Raw genomic sequence first — 18,072 nt, 5'->3', positions numbered from 1 at the left:
TTGAGGATAGATAACTTATGAAGTGGGTTTCCCATATATCCTTTCAGATCAAACTGTGAAAGGGGATGAAATGCCTGAACCTGAGAGTGCATGTACCACATCCACTTAAGGATACTCATGGTAAATACAATTGCACAGCAGCACTCAGAACACAACAAATTCCAAATTGAGGTGACTTGCCATCAAAAAATCTGTTATATCTTTTTCTTTCTCATCTCAGTGACAGCACTTGGGAAAAGAGTTTATCTGTCATGGATGTCACTCCTTCAGTAACCTGGTATGTCAGACATACCAGGTAGCAGAAACTCAGCTCCAGAAAACCACATTATAATTATGTGAAATTTTCTCCTTTTCACTAAAATGACAAGAAATGCACTTGTAAGCACAGTCTGCATCTAAATAAAATCAGATAACACAAATCAACACAAGATGTAAAAAAATCAATATACATTCTTTTAACACTTCTGTTTAAATAACTTGCCACCACAAACTAAACAAGTCAGTACAATTATCTTTAAAATAACAAGTATTCCCCTACTGACTTCCATATTTCTTTGAACCAATTAACAGCTTTAAACATACACAAATCTCAACTGAGGAATAAGTTAGCTGTTTCCTAGTGAAGTAAAGAAAACAGACCAGAACAAAACAAAGACTCTGATTTCACACAGGATTAATACAATTATTGTAATTAATAATCACAACTGAAAAGACAACTATTCTGGAACAGTAGAAAAAAATCTTTAAGAATACATAGGCACATTTAGCATAATTTATGATACTTTAAGTGTTTTAAAATGTGTTTTCAGTCACAGTGTTTATTACTATGTCAAAAGATTTTAAATGCCCTCTGAAGCCTGCAGTCTCCTGGCAATATTTTGTAATTCACTTCACTGTTCAAGGCAGAGCACAGTTGAGAATACTGAAGGACAGCTTATTTCATCCAAGGGAGCAGATTCCTCTCCTCTAAGGAAAGGGGAAACCTGGCCAGCCCCAGAGTAAGGTCCAGGGGAAAGGCAAGGGATCATTTGCATCAGAAAAGTAAAGGAGATTTGGAGAAGAGACTTCAGGGATGGTTGCACATTAAAAGCTAAATGAAGATGTATGAAGACTGGAAAAAAACATTTGCCACTGAATTCAGCCTGAGATGTGGAAGGTGATAAAAGCACGTGCAGATATTTTAATTCAGAATATGAAAGGCGTGCATACATAGATGAAACATGTTTGTCTAGCAGCATTGTACTAATACTGGTATCCTAATTTGATATTGCTCAAATCGATAGAAGGTGCAATATGCTTAATTAATCCTTATGAAATACAAAATACTGACTTATTTCTGATAAACACTAGGAAGGCCATTATGTTTATTCTTTAGTAAACACACTTAAACACACCAGAACCTCATGAACCTCAATCTCTGCTCTGGGCTGGGCTTGGTGCCATGTTTAACTATACATACATACTCGTTACAAATTCTGAATGGCAAGGGTAAGTTTAATTTTTCCAGTGTTTTTGATAGGTAGCTTAGGTTTTTTTGTTTGTTTGTTTGGGGTTTTTTTACCAGTTATACAGAAAATCCATTACATCTCCTTTGTTATGTAAAGTTCTGGTCCTACAACAAATACATGGAAATTACACAAGTGCCTTATGGTTTGGACTTAATATTTATGAGGAGATAATAGCTGTGCAAGAGACCTGCAAGGTTTACTTGTTCACGCAGCCTTCTACCTACGCTGCTGTTCCTAAGAAAAAGTTTACCAGGGCCAGTATTTAATTGTTCAGTCTGGCGTCCTTTGGAAATTGTGTTGCAAGAGGTACCTGCACAAGTCCATGTACTGTCAGAAAACATCCCGTCAGGAAGAGTGGTTTGTTTTCCTCACGAATGAGCAGAAAAAGAAATGACCCTCTATCTCATTTCCTTCCAACAAAACTAAAGCTTAGTGAATTAACCTCATTTCCAATGCGATGATAAACACCATCTTGTAAATCACACCTTATGCTCCAGCTACAGGCACTGTGTCACCAACCCCTCTCTTAACACTTCCAACTCTCCGGAGCACCGTCCCCGCACCAGTCCTGTGCTCAGCACCGCCGCCCGGCCGCCTGCCCGGAGGGCCCCAGAGCCGCCCGACCCCCGGCCCTTACCGGGCTGCCTCTGCCAGGCCCGCCCCATCGCGGGCAGCGACCTGCCGGCCCCGGACCCTCCGCGCTGCTGCCCCTGCTCTGCCGCCTGCCCAGTCCCCGTCCCGCCACGGCCCCTCACCTCGGTCCTCCTCCTCCAGGGAGTTCATGCAGGGGAAGTAGACCGCCAGCGCCTCGAAGGAAGCGGACAGGCTGCTCCGGCTTTGCGACCGCTGCATGCTGCGCCCACCGGCCGCCGTCTGCCGGCCCATCTTGGCCGAGCGGCACCCGCCTTTGGCGCGGTACAAGAAACGCGGCGTCTTGGCGGCGGGAGGCGCGGAGCGGCGCGAAGAGAAGCGGGGCGGAGCGGCACGGGGGGAGCTGAGCCGAACCGAACCCTCCGCGGGCGCCTCGTGCCACGAGGGACCGAGGGCTGCAGCGAGCGCTGGGTGGGCTGCGCGCCGCGGAGCTCCGCTCCGGCTCTGCCCCGCTGCCTCCCGCCGGCACCGCTGTTCCCGGCGGGGCGGGCCGCCGCAGCCAGCTCGGGGCCGCGGAGCGGCCGGGTGAGCCGTCAGTCGACGGCGTAAGTCACCGGAGAGCGAGCCGGGGAGGAACCGGGGGGTAGGACGGCGCCCGTCGTGCGAGCCTCGCCGGCTGGGCTGCCCGGCAGCGGTGGCTGTAAATACCGCCCGCCTCGGAGGGAGGACCGGGAGACGGCGCCGGCCGGTAGCAGCGGGCTGTCCCGCAGGCACCGCCCGCAAACTTTGTTCCTCCCCGCTCGCTCCCCGCTGGGTCGTCGGATGGCCCTAACGCGGCAGGAGGAGGGAGGGAAGCGCCGTGGGAGGGGTGGCTCCCGCTTCGCCCGGGAGCGGAGCGTCTGGGTATGGTAGCGGAGATGCTCAGGCTAGTGACCGCTGCTCGCTCCTGGCCAGCACCACACACCTGCCGCCAGCGGGCAAGTGTCTGCTCTCCGCGGTGTTTGTGTGGGGATGGAATGAATCACGGCATCACAGGAGGGCTGAGGAGGGGAGGAACCGCTAGAGATCTAACTCCCGTGCTCAAGCAGGGAGCACGGTTGCCTGGGACTTCAACCTAAGCATAAGGAAAAACTTACAGCAAGGGTAAGAGACCATCGGAAAACGCTGCCCAGAGGCTGTGGAGTCTCCATCTTTGGAGACATCACCTACTCTAGGTGATAGCGTTCTAGCCGGGATGTTGGACTAAATGATCTGCAGAGGTCCCTTCCAAGCCCTGCCTTTCTGGGATTCTGCAGCTGTGTCCAGATACCTTTGCAAATCTCCAAGAGTAGACTCCACATCCTTCCTGGGCAACGTGTGCCAGTGTTCAGTCACCCCCACATCAAAAGTTTTTCCTTTTCAGTTCAGAGAGACCCTCTTGTGCCTCAGAGTGTACCCATTGCCTATGGCCCTGTCAATGGCCCAGCATCTGATGAGGAATCAGCCCCACAAACCACAGGAAATCCTTCACCTCTCCTGTGTTTCAAGCAAGTGTTTTTTCCCTAAAGTACACCTGCCTCCTTAGCAAACGTCTTTTCTGAATTCACAGAATCTGCTCATTTTTTAGCAAATAATTTTAATTTTGTATTTAATTTTACTTACATATTTTCCTTGCCTCTCTTTAACGTTACCTTTTTTTCTGTTTATCCAGCATGTTATATTAATGGAGTGTACAGCATTTGGCAACCTTCCCCTCAAAATCGTAAGAAACTAAAGCACTGGACATCATAAAAAGAACAACAAGCAGTATCTTTCGCACTATCTATAATTCCCCTATATTTCATGACAGTACAAAAGCAGTAGTATCACAGCATGCACGTGGCTGTCATATTCTTATTAGCCTTTTAAACGCTAATGATAGTATATTTTTTTTTTTTTTCAGTTTTCTTTCTAAGTCTGTAACTCATCTAAAAAAATGCTAAACAATATATAGGGTTTGATCTAACCAGCTTTGCATACAGAATGCCAGTTCAAAGCCAACTGAAACTCTTCATGAAAAACATCTATAGAGAGCATAAATACCTGGAGTTTATTTCATGGAGTTGAAGTTTGGAAAGGAATTTTTGTGTCTGGATAATAATAAGAGATTATAAATAGCCAACACTATGCTTTGCTAAGGAATAAAAAATAATCAGAACTTCAGCACTCATGAATGGAACCACCATCATTCAATCTACAGGAAACACTGAGTTTTGACAGCTATTTTTACTATGTGCACAATATTTTCATTCTAGGAAATTCTGACCTAGTATTCCTAATAAAACATGTTTCATGTGACATCACAGGCACTAGTTGTGGAACATGGTCTTTTACTCACAGTAAATGCCATTACTCGCATTTATTGCAGTGGGCAACTCACCTAGGCTTGGACATCTTCAAGATACCTCAATCATGCTATGTTGCAAACTCTGTATTTAGTTGGTTTTTCTACAGAAGTTACGTAGTCACATGCTAAAGGCTCTGACCTCCCAAAATTTCTGACTCTTTGCTGGTTACCAAGAAGGTGAGCTGCCCAGGCAGCTGGACAGACATCAGCCTTGTGTGCCACAGGCAGGGCAGGATCACAGGAACCTGTGACTTTGAAGTCAACACCTGAGTAGCCTGCAGTGCCTCCAGAGCTCCCCCTGAAATCACCCTTAGCATTTGTACCAGTGCTACTTCACATTAAAGTATCTTTGAGTTGCAAAGTGAGCTTTTTCTGTTTATAGATTAAAAAGATGTTACTAAAAGACTATGAAGCAAACAGCTCTAAAATAAATAATGACATTAATAATATGACATTAATAAAAAGACATTAATAATAATAAATCTCTGATATGCAATTATGATGTAATAGGCAAAAAATACCAAAAAGCACTGAAGTAATTACTAAAGATATCTTAAAAAGGCTGTGTGACTAAAGAATTTTCTATCTATAAACTCTCAAGGAGACAAAATAACTTCAACATTTTTATCAGTTTAAGATAGAGCAGAAAAGTGCATCTAGACTGATTGAATAATGACTCCATGACAGCTTTTGTTGAATAAAAAAAAAATGTTATTGTTTATTGCATTTCAGCTGAACTACTGAAGACTTTGATAAAAACAGCTGAATAAAGTTGAATTTGATGACGAGGATACAGATAAAGGCAAAACAACAGTTGGGTGACTTGGAGATGTTTACAAAAATACAAGCAAACTGTAGAATATTCAAAGAATATTCAAAGCATATTCAAAGAAAGGCAACTGATTTTCAACATCTGTTTAATTTACTTCTATTTATAAGTACTCCTTTTTTAAGTACTTTATGTAGAAGTATCCCTTCTAGAACAAGTAACACCTAGTTAGGATCCAGCAAGCTCTCACATATCCTGTTCCCCAAATAAGAGAGTAAGCACCTCTGCCACCTCCACCTGAGCTCTGCTCTTAGCAGAAGCTGGAAGTCTCCCTCTGAGACAGAGGGGTGATGTCCTCCAGTGAGAAGGCCATCACAGGGAGGGATGGCATGGCTGCACCCTGAAGGCTATGATGCCCCCTCACCTCAGCCCCCCAGCACTGCCAAGACCTAGCAGCCCCAGCAATTATAAAGAGTTGATGGTTTTGATAATGTTGCACAGTCCACAGTCTGTAGTCTCTTCAAAATTACCCTAAGCAAACACCTATTCAGCAAATCTGTGACAAAGCATAGGATCATGATCCCATCCAATCTTCTTCAATATGCTTCTCTCACCTAATTTTCTTTCTTTAAAATAAAGGTTTAAAGAGAAGAATGAAAAAAAAAAAAGACCTGAGATAAGAAAGCCATTAATTGACAGGTTTCTGGAAGCTGGGGAAACTTTCCTCCAACAGTTGCTAATTATTGCATTATATAAATAATGTAATCGAGGGGGATCTAGACACATGCCTTGACTGTAACAAGCAAGGTTACTACCCTGACATGGACAGGATCCCTACTTGTTTCATGGATTTTTAAAATTTTAACTGCTACTCATTAATTTGTCTCAACAGTTGCAAGTGAATCAAATTCCTATTAAAGAAACTGCATTCAAACTCCCATCTCAATACCAAATATAAAGACTAAGCATGAGGTTCACAGGTATCATCTTTCTTTAATATTTTCTCATAGTTTTCTGAGAAAAACTCAGTACATTGTAAGAATTCAGGTCAAACAGAACAAGGTCAAACATCTACTATAAATGTATGTACCGTCCTGAGGCAATTCTATTTGTAGAGTTGGATATATTATAAAATATTTTGGTGGCTCATCTACTGAACTAGGAAAGCAATTGCTTACTGGTTGTATTCCCTGAAAATTACTTTAAAAATGCCATGTAACATGAATATGTGGCACTGGATCTTCAGTGCCAACCTGCTCTAAATAAACACAGCCTATACTGGGATTAAAATAAATTCTGAATTTTATAAATGTATCTTTCTCTTTTATATAGATATACTATGTATGGTAATCAAAAAAATTAATATGAAAATTGATGTGTTCTCCATCTTTTTCCATGCTTAGACTGTAACTGGGTGTATTTTAGCATGTGCTTCAAGTATACACAATTTTTTAGACCTTGAATGTGGATGCTTCAGAAAAATTATTCGATGACTCTTTCATGAAAAGAGACCTTTTTTCCTGGGAGTCAGTGGGGGAATTTCTCTACTTCTGCTACTTCTGTGTACTGAACCTGGACTGGAGGTCATCATTTCATGGATTTGAAGAATGCAGTTATTTGTGCAGATTATATTATTATTATTATTGTTATTAATTATTGTTATTATTATATTACTTATACTATGGTTTACTTCCTAAAGCCTTCTCCAGGTCCTGAATGCAAGATAAAAACTCACATTGCCATAGAGGGATTCTTGATACCTTGTGCACATTTTGGAGAGGATTCTCTAATGCAGACATTACAGAAAAGTAATCTAAAGTTTCTGAGCACCTCCTTTTGAACCCTTGATTAAGGAAGGTATTCTGGGGATGGGACTGGAAAGGTGTTATTGCTCTTTGTCACCTTTTCTGTTCTTCTGTCAATCATTGGCCACAGATTTCTTATGTTATCTACAGAAGGGATTTATTGTCACAGAATCAGAGTCACATAGATTTGATCATAGTTGTCTTCAGAAAAAACAGTCCAGCTGCCTAGCTTTCTACACAAGTTAATCTTTGCCTTCCCTTACACCTGTCAACTATTAGGCAAAATGTATTACAAGTATAATTCAACCTCTTTAATTACTTTCCACTTACAAGAAACCATTGTGCAATATGTCACTACAAGAAGGGCAAGTGGCATCCTCTTACAATGTGAGGGGCAGTCCCCCCCATGTCCCCCTGAGGTGCAATCAAGCTCATGTTTAATTTAGCTGAGTAGGCCTCCTCTCAGATCCTCAGCCTTCTCTAAGCAGAGACAGCCAAGACACATCAACAGAGAAAAAACAAAGGTCTCAGAAAAAACTGAATTATCTCCCCCTCCAAAAAACAATCCAGTTATTTATCTAAAAAAAACCCAGTGCTTATCTAATTCTTGGGAGACAGGCAGGCGAAAATACTACTACTAGCTGGAGGAAATGTTATTCTCCAAACAAGTTATTATTCAAGGAAGTTCTAGTGATTTGTCCAGATAAAGTATCACTGGGATATAAAACTGTAATTATTACCAAATTAAACTTTCTGCCCCCTTCTCCCCCCCCCCCTCATTTTTAAGAGCTAAAACAATACAGTGAAAAGATCTTTGAATTACTGCTATTACTGCTCAAGTCAGTATAAAACACAATTTATGTATGAAAAGTTGTAACATGTAGTTATAAGCTGTTGCTTAATGTAATTTGCCAAATGTTAGGACTGTACTGGCTGTCCCCATGCCTACAGAGAGGGACCTGTGAGAACACTGGCTAATCACTTGGAAAAGGCAGATTCCAGAAGGCTACAAGATGTTTCAAAAAATAATGGCTATTTTTGCAGTTTTCCATCATCATCCATCATTAAAATGATGATGAACTCTGTCCCAGGGCAATGGCTCCCAATCCTGCTCTTCTTGAAGCTCTATGACAGAATCACCATTCTTACATTGTTTCTATGCCCAGCAAGCAGATACAAGTTTTCTAAATTCTGTGTTTTCTTTAATCAATACATTTTAGAATTTTCAGAGCATTCCCTACTAAGTCATCACAGAGAATCTGCTTGTGTGGTAACAGTAAATTTTTCCATTTTTCCATTTCTTTTGTTATTTTCTACTGTAAGGTCAACTCCACCTGAAATATCAAGCTAGGTAAACAGTAGAGATTGCTATGAAAATAGCTTTGCTGTCTGACACAGCTGTTCTGAGAGAATTCCCTAGTTATTTGTCCAAGTGTAGTTATAGCAGTAAAATAGGGTTCTCCTAGAACTGCTTGTTTTGCATGCCCACATTAGGACTAATTTGCTGGTATCTAATTCCAGTATTCCTACAGGAAAAAGCACTCTGGCTGTTACCATCACCTTAAAAGTCTGTTCCAGTGGAAATCCACCTCTAAGTAATTTAATCCTTCTAGGGATCACTTCAATGCCTTGGACATTTTCAGAGGGTATGGATCTGAAGAGCTGAAAGAAATTGCTTTCATTATGTCTCTTCCAAAACCACAGATTTGAATTTCTGAAAATGAAATTGGGAAATTTTAGCATAAAAATGTTTTAAAAGGTAGAAATGGAAAAATAGTAAGATTCTTCCTGTTCTTCAGATAAAAATCCTATACCAGATTTAGTTTCTTAAACAACATAGTAGGACTGCTTGCCCTGCAGTTGGCATTCTCTTGTATTATGCCTTCTTAAAGGAATCTGTAAAAATAAGTCTCTTTTGTGATTCTAGTCACATGTGAGTGCTGTCTGTTTTTATTTAAATGAAATATATTTACTTTTCCCTCCAATGTTTTTAATAAAGCCTCAAAGCCAAAACAAAGACATGGTTTTTCTAAATAACAGAGTTGTTAATGGAGTAGAAGTTTAGCTAATTCACAAGAAACTAAGAGGTGCAAATAAGAGTAGAAAACTGTACACAGCTTGGTATTTCTAGTTTGATTAAAATTCACACCTTTTTGATCACAAGGCCCTACAAAATATATTTACTTCACAATGTTTCATAAGGGTGAGAAGCAGGGAGCACAGAAATAAAAATGTCTTCTAAGGAAAAGTAGTTTTTATAGAGGAACTCACAGCAAACAATATCAAGGTGTAAAAAACCTAAATGCTGTTTGGGTGGAGTTTATAAAATGCATTTCTAGAGGCTATCTGCTTTTCCTATTAAGATCTAATCCACCTTTTCATCTCTGTGAGTGACCTTCTTTATAATTCATCATACCCACCAGCTTAGAAACAAGCTGCAGTTATTCATGTAACTCAGATTTTATTTCAGCTGCCTCTGTACTGCACTGAAAGGTTTTCAAAACATCTTAAGAGGACAGTGTAATTAATTGCTGAAACCATAACTTCATGAAACATGACTTGTTATCCTCAGCAATTCAGTCTTCATAATAGAAAGGGACAACACCAGTAGAGAAATACTGGCACTTGAGTAAGCTGTGGAGCACCACACACCCAGGCACTGTGCCTGTATAGGTGCAGCTGCTTATTGGTGTTATTTAGGAAAGATATAGTGTGGAAAATCATCCATGGGCACCCCCCTCCCATGGGGGAGAAGCTTGTGTGCCCTTGTGAGGTTGGGAGCTATGCTGGCAGTGGCATATACTTCCAGTAGGGTCTCCCATGCCAGACAGGTCATAACTGAAGGGTCAGACAAAGTGTGTCCGTGGGCAGGACGGGCTGACCAGCCTTCAGGCAACCATCCTAGGAGAAGGACAACTCTAATTCCAAACCTGGATAGATGAGCTCGTTAACCCTGTAAGGCCATCCAACTAAGAGAAGGATGCTGTAACTAAACTTCCTGAGGACTTTGCTGTCACTGTCCAAGCTTGCTGGGCCCTGGCAGATGAACCTTAGGAGTAAAGGGTGCGCCTCACCTAAAAAAGCCACAGCACAGGCTCAAAGGGTGAACCCACACCTGTACAGCCCCTGCAGTGACAGGCAAGCGTCGAAACATCAGGGGAAAGGTGCACTGGAAGCCACAGACCCAACCCTGCATGCAGGCAGCTCAGGACTGACCCAGGAGATGACAGTGTGGTTCAGCAGCATCCTGAGTGACCAAGAAGCCTTTTTCAAGGAGAGCATTGCTTGCTCTACATGGAGAAGGGCCTAGAAAAGGTGGCCTGACCAAAGCTCATTTCCATCTCCCCCCCAGTTGGCTACGCATATTCAACATCTTCTGATGCAGTTGAACAAAGACAAAGAGACAAAGGCATACACCTGCTTCTAAAAGGGTGTTAAGATTGACACTCACATGTTGGAACATCAGAACCATGCTTGATTCAGCAGACAGTGGGCGTCCAGAGTTTTGTTCTGTTCTCATTGCTATCACAACTTAACATGGACATTGCTGCTCTTAGTGAAGTTTGTCTTCATGAGGAAAGCAGTCTTAAAGAACGTGGTTCTGGCTACACTATTGGTCAGGCAAACCCAAGACTGAAAGGTACTTCTTGGGAGTTTGGCTTCATGATTAAAAACTCCATCACCTCCAAACTTGAAAATTTGCCGATGGGTCATTCTGATTGCATTATTTCCTTACACCTCCCACTACACAACAAGCAACATGTTGTTCTCTTCAGTTATTTATGCCCCAACCCTCCAAGCTGACCATGCAGAAAAAGCCAAATTCTACATGGACCTGTGCTGCCTCCCCCAAAAGGTTCCTGCAGGTAATAAGATCATAATCCTTGGTGACTTCAGCACCAGAGCAGGAAAGAACTATGAAGCCTGGAAAGGAGTACTAGGCAAGCATGGTGTTGGAAACTTTAATGACAATGGATGTCTCCTGCTAGAGTTTTGTGCTAAGCAGCAACTTACCATGACCGGCATTATCTTCCAACAGAAAGACAGCCTGAAGATAACCTAGATGCATCCTTGATCCAAGCACTGGCACCTCATTGACTACGTCTTAGTGCACCAGACAAATGCTGGCGATGTCCGTCATACCCGAGAGATGCCCAGTGCACAATGTCACACAGACCACTGCCTTGTGCAATGCAAACACCCTCTACTTTAAGCCCAAACCTATGAGGGGTGTCATCCCAAGGAGGAGGCTCAAAGTTAATGATCTTCTAAAAGATACAGTAAGAAACAGCTTCAAGGTAAACCTTCAAGCTAGACTTTTAGATCATCCCATAGATCCCTCTCCTGAAGCACTTCGGCAACACATTAAAAATAGCATCCTGCAGTCCTCTGAAGAATGCCTAGGGTTCTCCTCGAAGTAAAAGAAAAGATTAGTTTGATGAAAACAATCAAGAGATCCAAGAATTGTTCAAAAAGAAGAGCACACCTTGCTCAGCCATCTTGCCATGTAAGAAAAGCAGCCCTAGTCTTGCTTGCAAGAGAAACTTTGAGACATCCAGAAGAAGTGGTGGATCAACATAGCAGAAAAGACTGAACTGTGCACAGTTATGGGTGACCACAGAGGGCTCTATGAAGTGCTGAAAGCAGTGTATGGACCCACACACCAGGTCCAAAGCCCCCTACTCAGTGCAGATGGCCAAATGGATAAAACCTCCATCCGGAACCGATGGTCTGAACATTTTCAGACTCTCTTCAGTGCCAGCCATGTAGTCCAAGGCTCAGCAATTCAGCACATTACACAACAACTGTTGAAAACTGAATTGGACATAGCCCCTCCTTTGGAAGAGACTCTTAAGGCCATACACCATCTGAAAATTGGCAAGGCAGTTGGAGTTGATGGAAACCCATCTGCAGTATGGAAGCATGGAGGCCAAGCACAACATGCTAAATTTCTCAAGCTCCTTGTGAGCTGCTGGAACGAGGCAAATTACCTCTAGATCTCCATGATGCAGTCATCATCACCCTTCAAGAAGAAAGGAGAAAAGTCAAACTGCTCCGACTACCAAAGTATAACACTGCTCTCCATTGCTGGAAAAATCCTTGGAAGAATACTTTTAAACAGACTAGCGCCTGCCATAACAGAGGAAGTTCTACCTGAAAGCCAATGTGGTTTCAGAGCCAACAGGAGTACCACAGACATAGTATTTATTCTCAGACAACTGCAAGAGAAGTGTAGGGAACAGAACAAAGGTCTTTAGGTGACATTCATTGACCTCACTAAAGCTTTTGACACAGTGAGTAGAAAGGGCCTGTGTCTAATCTTGGAACGATTAGGATATCCCCCCAAGTTCCTCAAAATTATCATCCTGCTACATGAGGATCAGTGGGGCCAAGTCAGGTATGGCGATGCACTCTCTGAATCCTTCCCAATAATCCATGGTGTGAAACAAGTCTGCGTTCTCACACCCACTCCATTCACAATCTTCTTCAGCACAATGCTCCAAAGGGCCATGGGAGACTTCGAAGGAGACTTCGAAGAAAAAAATGGCATTTACATCTGAGATGGTACCAATGGGACCCTATTCAACCTAAGGCAACTGAAGGCCCACACCAAGACCCTAAATCACCAGGTCCCAGAGTTGCTTTTTGCTGCCAATGCTGCCCTCATTGCTCACACAGAAGCAGCTCTGCAGCACATAACATCCTCCTTTGCAGAGGCTGCAGATCTTTTTGGGCTGGAAGTCAACTTGAAGAAGACAGAAGTTCTTTACCAGTCTGCACCACAGGAAGACTTCCATCATCCCCACATCACCATAGGCAAATGAGAGCTTAAGTCAGTCCAGCAGTTCAGCTGTCTGGGATTCATTATTTCCTCAGACGCCAAGATCAAACAAAGAGACAGACAACAGATTAGCAAAGGCATACAGAGCATTTGGAAGACTTCATAAAAGAGTCTGGAGCAATAAACACCTGAAGAAAAGTACAAAGATCAGTGTCTACAGAGCCATTGCACTGGCTACTCTTTTCTATGGGTCTGAATCATGGGGCATCTACCACCACCACCTGAAACTCCTTGATTCCATCAGTGCTGCCTCTGTACAATCCTCAACATCCACTGGACTGACTGTGTGACCAATGTCACTGTCCTTGAAGAGGCAGAGGTCACCAGTACTGAGGCCATGATACTGAGAATGCAGCTGTGCTGGGCAGGACAAGTCCCCAGGATGGAGGGGGCATAATCTTCCCTAATATTGTGCTCTATGGTGAGCTTGCCACTGGCTGACACAAGAGAGGAGCCCCAGGGAGGAGATACAAGGACTCCCTGAAACAATCCCTCATCTTTGGCCATATTGACTGCCATCAGGGGTCCACCCTGGCCTCCACATGGGTGACATGAAGACACCATCCATAACGCTGCTGTCTCCTTTGAGTACACACGTGGAATCAGTCTTGAGGAGAACAGACAGCACAGAAAGCACCGTGCCTTGGCTGTCCCCTCACAGAAGACTTTCTGCTGGGCCTTTTGCACCCACACTGCCTGTCCCACATTGGCCTTATCAGTCATCAGTGTGCTTGCAGCAAGCATGGGTAGAGCCCTTCTTAAATCTTAGTTCACGAAGCAAAGCCATGAAATAAATGAATGAAAATGAAAAGTGTGGAAAAGCACCCTATGATCTTTAAGCTTGTATTTTGTCAGACAAAAAAATTGCATCCCCCCACCCAACCTTAGATTAAGTGTTTTGCAAGCAACACATGAAAATGACTGTTGAAAACAACAGGATGGAGATCAAGGAATGTACCTGTTTGCATTGCTCTCTGCACTCAAGGCCTGCAATGTCTGAAGAGTATGTAGTTTGCTGAGGGCATTGGAGGTCTGGTTCAATATATTTGCCAAGTAAGGATATTACTTTATCATCAAATGGTGAAAGCTTTGTTGTGTCCAAATGTCAGCATTGTGAAAAGACATTTGTCTTGCAATTCTGTAACATAATTTTCATGTAACCTGTAGAAGGTTAATGTACATTAACCAGGGATGATTTTGCAAAGCTCTGTACCTATTGAGTTATCTGTTTTTTCTTGAGACTACAAACTACATTTATTATAAACACAATATGTCACAGTCCTGTGCATTATTTCAGCTCAGAACAACAAACTGGTCTTCTGAGATGACTTGAAAGCTATGCAAAGCTTTGCAGCGTATCTATTGGAACCTCTATTTTGTAAACCATGTTCTTTCAGATTGTCTGTACTGTCTACTCCACAAGTAACCAGCTCCACAAAAGTAGCTCTCACAACCAGCTGCCACTTACACCCTTATAGTTAGAGCTACCTGTAGGTGGGAATCTCTGCATGCCTGAAAGTGCCAGAACATCAATGCAAGCCACCTCCTCTTAATAAGGTAATGAACTGCAGTTCTCACAGGTGCAAATATATGTAGTGTGAATACTTTAGGTCTTAATGAGCATTTTACAAGGGGATGGAACTTACAGAATTCAATTCACTAAAGAAACACCTTAATTTTAATGATTGGCTGTAAAAACATTGATTAGAATCTGATCCCAGGCACTGGAAGCCATCCAGAAATAGCAATAAAAAACACTCTCTGAGTGAAATCTAAATGACTGAGAGGAAAGATGTATTTTTATCTACTGATGTCATGTTTAACTGACAAAAATCACAAATCTTAGTTTTATGCTATAAGCATTCACACTGTTTGCATTTCTGACAGAGGAATGTGTGCTGTTGTCATTACAGTGTTCCCATTTCCATGGTGTTTGAATCATAGTAATGTCTCTTCAGCCATGATCACACAATCACATGAATCCCAAAATGCCATTGCTGATGGAAAACAATTTTTCTCTTTCCTTTGTTTTTATTCTGGTAATCCACAGCTATGTCTACATGAGTAAATTCAATATCGAGACACATTCTGATGCATGAGAACTACCTCATTCTACTGCTACAGTTTTAGAAAAGTCTGTAACACAGTTATATCAGCTTGAAGTGCTACAGTACTTCAATCAGCTCCTGGTTCAGGAGTTAAAATGGGCCAGAAATCACTTCCAAAAGGATATTTTGGAGGGTGTATGGATTTAGGTAACTGTGCCAACTGGACCCAGTACTAGAGAGCAACCCTGTGTGTTTTAATGCTGTGTAATACAGTGGAAACCTATTTCTCTCAGGTATGACAGTAATATAGATTTAAAATTGCCATAAAGGAATTGGATTGCATTGTAAAAAATATGAAGTCAGCTTGCCAAATAAGTTGTTTAGCTTCAGAGTCACTATGCTTCAAATAACTTATGATGCAAATTAGCTGTTTGAAAGCCAGTTATCCATGCAAACACTAATTAATGAGTTTAAATATGGCTGAACACACCATATGTGAAGTTTTAATTGGTGCTTATAACCTGGAATTTGTAGAAACTGTTCACTCATATAGGATTACATGTAAAGCCTCACTTGACACATTTTCAAAATTTCATATTTAAGGACTGAGAACAACTGACAGCAATACAATTTCATAGACTTGTATGCTATTTCTACTATTACTGTTGTTACTAATAGTAGTAGTAGTAGATAACATTAATTACAGACCAGATGTGCTGATAAAAATTTGGTCCCATGCATCACCTGTATTGGATCCTGCAAAATGCTGGACAACTTCTACTTCTTTGCTTACATTGGCCCTTAAAAAATAAAATTAACATCTCCAACTCGTGAGGTGTCCCATCCAAGATGATCTAAGCATACCACACTTTCCAAAACTGCCTAACATTGTGGTTCAGTATCATCAGGTATAGTCTAGCCTGTCACCTAAGCTGTAAATCACTGAAAACAAAAGAAGTCAGAGAGTTGTGATTGGTGTCAATCTCAATAATTTTGGTCATCTGCAAAACTACCCATAAGATTATGCTATGATTTTCCTAGGAGTATGCTATATTTTCTATTTGTCTGTATTTCAAAATGTTTGTCCTTTAGCTTCAGCTGGCTACTTTTTGTTGTCAGATTTAGTCAACTTTTGCATACTGATAATGCTAAAAGACCAAGAAAGCTTGCTCCTGAATATGAAGATATTGTATGAAGTCATAGTTTGAGTTTTTGCTCAGGAGAGCTTAGTCTGAAAGGCACAGGAAATAAAAACAGGCTGCAAAACAGAAAAAAAAAAAAAAAAAAAAAAAGTTCTAAATTTACACCAGCCTCAGAAAGTCAGTAGCAAAAGATTTCTGGCATCTGGATACACTCCATCAGCACACAATGGTTCTAATTTATTAGCAAATAACATCCTACTAATCTTCACCTACCTATATATTAAGAAAGAATTTGTATCAATTTCTATTTCACTAGGTAAATTCAGATTAGCTGACTGGGCTATGATTTCCTCACTGGAAGGGAGAGTGAAATGTGTGCATTTATCTCCTAGTATTTGTTATTTTAACTAGAAAACAGCACCGGTATAATTCTAATAAAGAGTGCCCGTTTTACAGTACTAAATCCAGTAACTGTATTATTATTTTTCAAGGGTTATTGCAGTCCCCATTGCCAGTGGTGAGTCACCCAAGTGCAAAAGTGTTTCTCTGGGCTGCTGAACAAGAGTCTCTTAACTAGAAAGAAGAAGAATGGAAATGGGAAGAGGAAAGGAAGGAAAGAAAGGAGGGCGGAAGGGAGGGAAAGGATGAAAAGGAAGGAGGGAGAGAAAAAAGTGGAATGGGGATGAGGAGAAGAAGAAGGAAAGGGAAGGAGGTTAGGGAAAGTGGAAGGGGAGGGAAAGGAAGGAGATCTGAATGGTTCCTGGTGTGTGACAATGTTTACTTACTCAGCATAATGGAGCTGATACTTTAGCCCCAGCTTGAGTACTCAAAACCACATCAGTGCTGGGTTTGGCCAGGCAAAGCAGTTTTGCAGAATATGTCATTTGTTTGTATGAAGTCAGCTCAGGTATTTGTGATCCTGCTATGCTGTGTGGCACTGACACAAACCAAGATTCATTCTCATTTTACTTCTGCTTATTAAAAGTAGGAGTCTAGTTTAAACCAGCTTCCTAGACTCCCTCTGTAGTCAATGCATAAGGTTTTTAAACAGTCTCACTGGAGCATATTGCAATGCCAGAGTACCAACTATGGCAAACTAATGAAATTTCAGTCATGGAGAAGTTAACAGTCAATGTTAACTGAAAATAGAAAACCTATTGATTCAATTAGGAACTACGCACAGCCACAAAAAATAATAGAACCAAGCCTAGAAGATGACAGAATCCCAAACAAATGATAGTGCTGGTGATTATCACACAATCACAGAATCACAAGAGGTTCTCAAGCCTTTTTTTGGCTAGTATATAAGGTCACATCAAGTTTTGAACTCAAGAGAGTGCACAGTGGTGCAACATGCAGCTGCTTCTGACTCACCCACCTGAAATCCCATAGGACAATTTGCAGACAGATCAAACAGACAGGATGCCTCTCCCCTCCCAGTCCAGCTGGAGGTGCCTCACTACACAGAGACTGCTCCCCTGTAGTACACACTGGAGTGTCTGACTATATGCACATGTATGCTTATATTCATATATAAAAGTAAACACACATATATATATAAAATGCTATCATATATTTGCATATACTTGCATCTAAATCATGTTTTTAATGGTTTTATACTGCAGAAAATGTAGTTGGTGGACACAAAAAAGCAGCTGGGATGACAACTTTTTAAAAAATCTTTTTTCCATATCTCACAGATAATGAATATTTACAGTATTTTAATATATTAGTGATATGATAAAAAGAACCTAGATAATAAATATATAACTAATTTTTAAATTAAAAATATAGACGATTGTTCAGGCTTTCTCCATAAAGTTCAGCTCAGTGGTACATAAGCTGTATAACAGAGGAGCTGAGAAACTCTGTCCCACTTCTTTTGGAGGGATCTGTCAGGAATTCTGGGTTCTCAGAACCCATAAAGTCAAACCAATAATTCTTTGCTTCTCACCCTCCCCTCCCCCCCTTCCTTTTGTTTCAGAAACAAAATAAAATAGAT

General features: G+C 41.5%; 1 protein-coding gene across 42 annotated transcripts in view; it reads right to left on the bottom strand.

Moving 5' to 3' along the window:
• Positions 1–18,072, bottom strand: part of RIMS2 (regulating synaptic membrane exocytosis 2) — a 421,007-nt gene that overhangs the window by 17,197 nt on the left and 385,738 nt on the right. Inside the window, exon 1 of one of the 42 annotated variants that reach the window (XM_071738148.1) lies at positions 2,264–2,872. The exons of the other annotated variants lie outside the window; for them this stretch is intronic. Within the exon in view, the coding sequence (XP_071594249.1) occupies positions 2,264–2,393 (130 nt within the window). The 5' untranslated portion in view covers positions 2,394–2,872. Of the gene's footprint in view, positions 1–2,263; positions 2,873–18,072 lie in introns of those variants that run through there. 42 annotated transcript variants of the gene reach the window in all.

The sequence above is a fragment of the Heliangelus exortis genome, chromosome 2, assembly GCF_036169615.1.
Source record: "Heliangelus exortis chromosome 2, bHelExo1.hap1, whole genome shotgun sequence".
Taxonomy (NCBI): domain Eukaryota; kingdom Metazoa; phylum Chordata; class Aves; order Apodiformes; family Trochilidae; genus Heliangelus; species Heliangelus exortis.
Note: the sequence above shows the minus strand (reverse complement) of the source record. Positions and strands in the feature narration are given on the sequence as shown.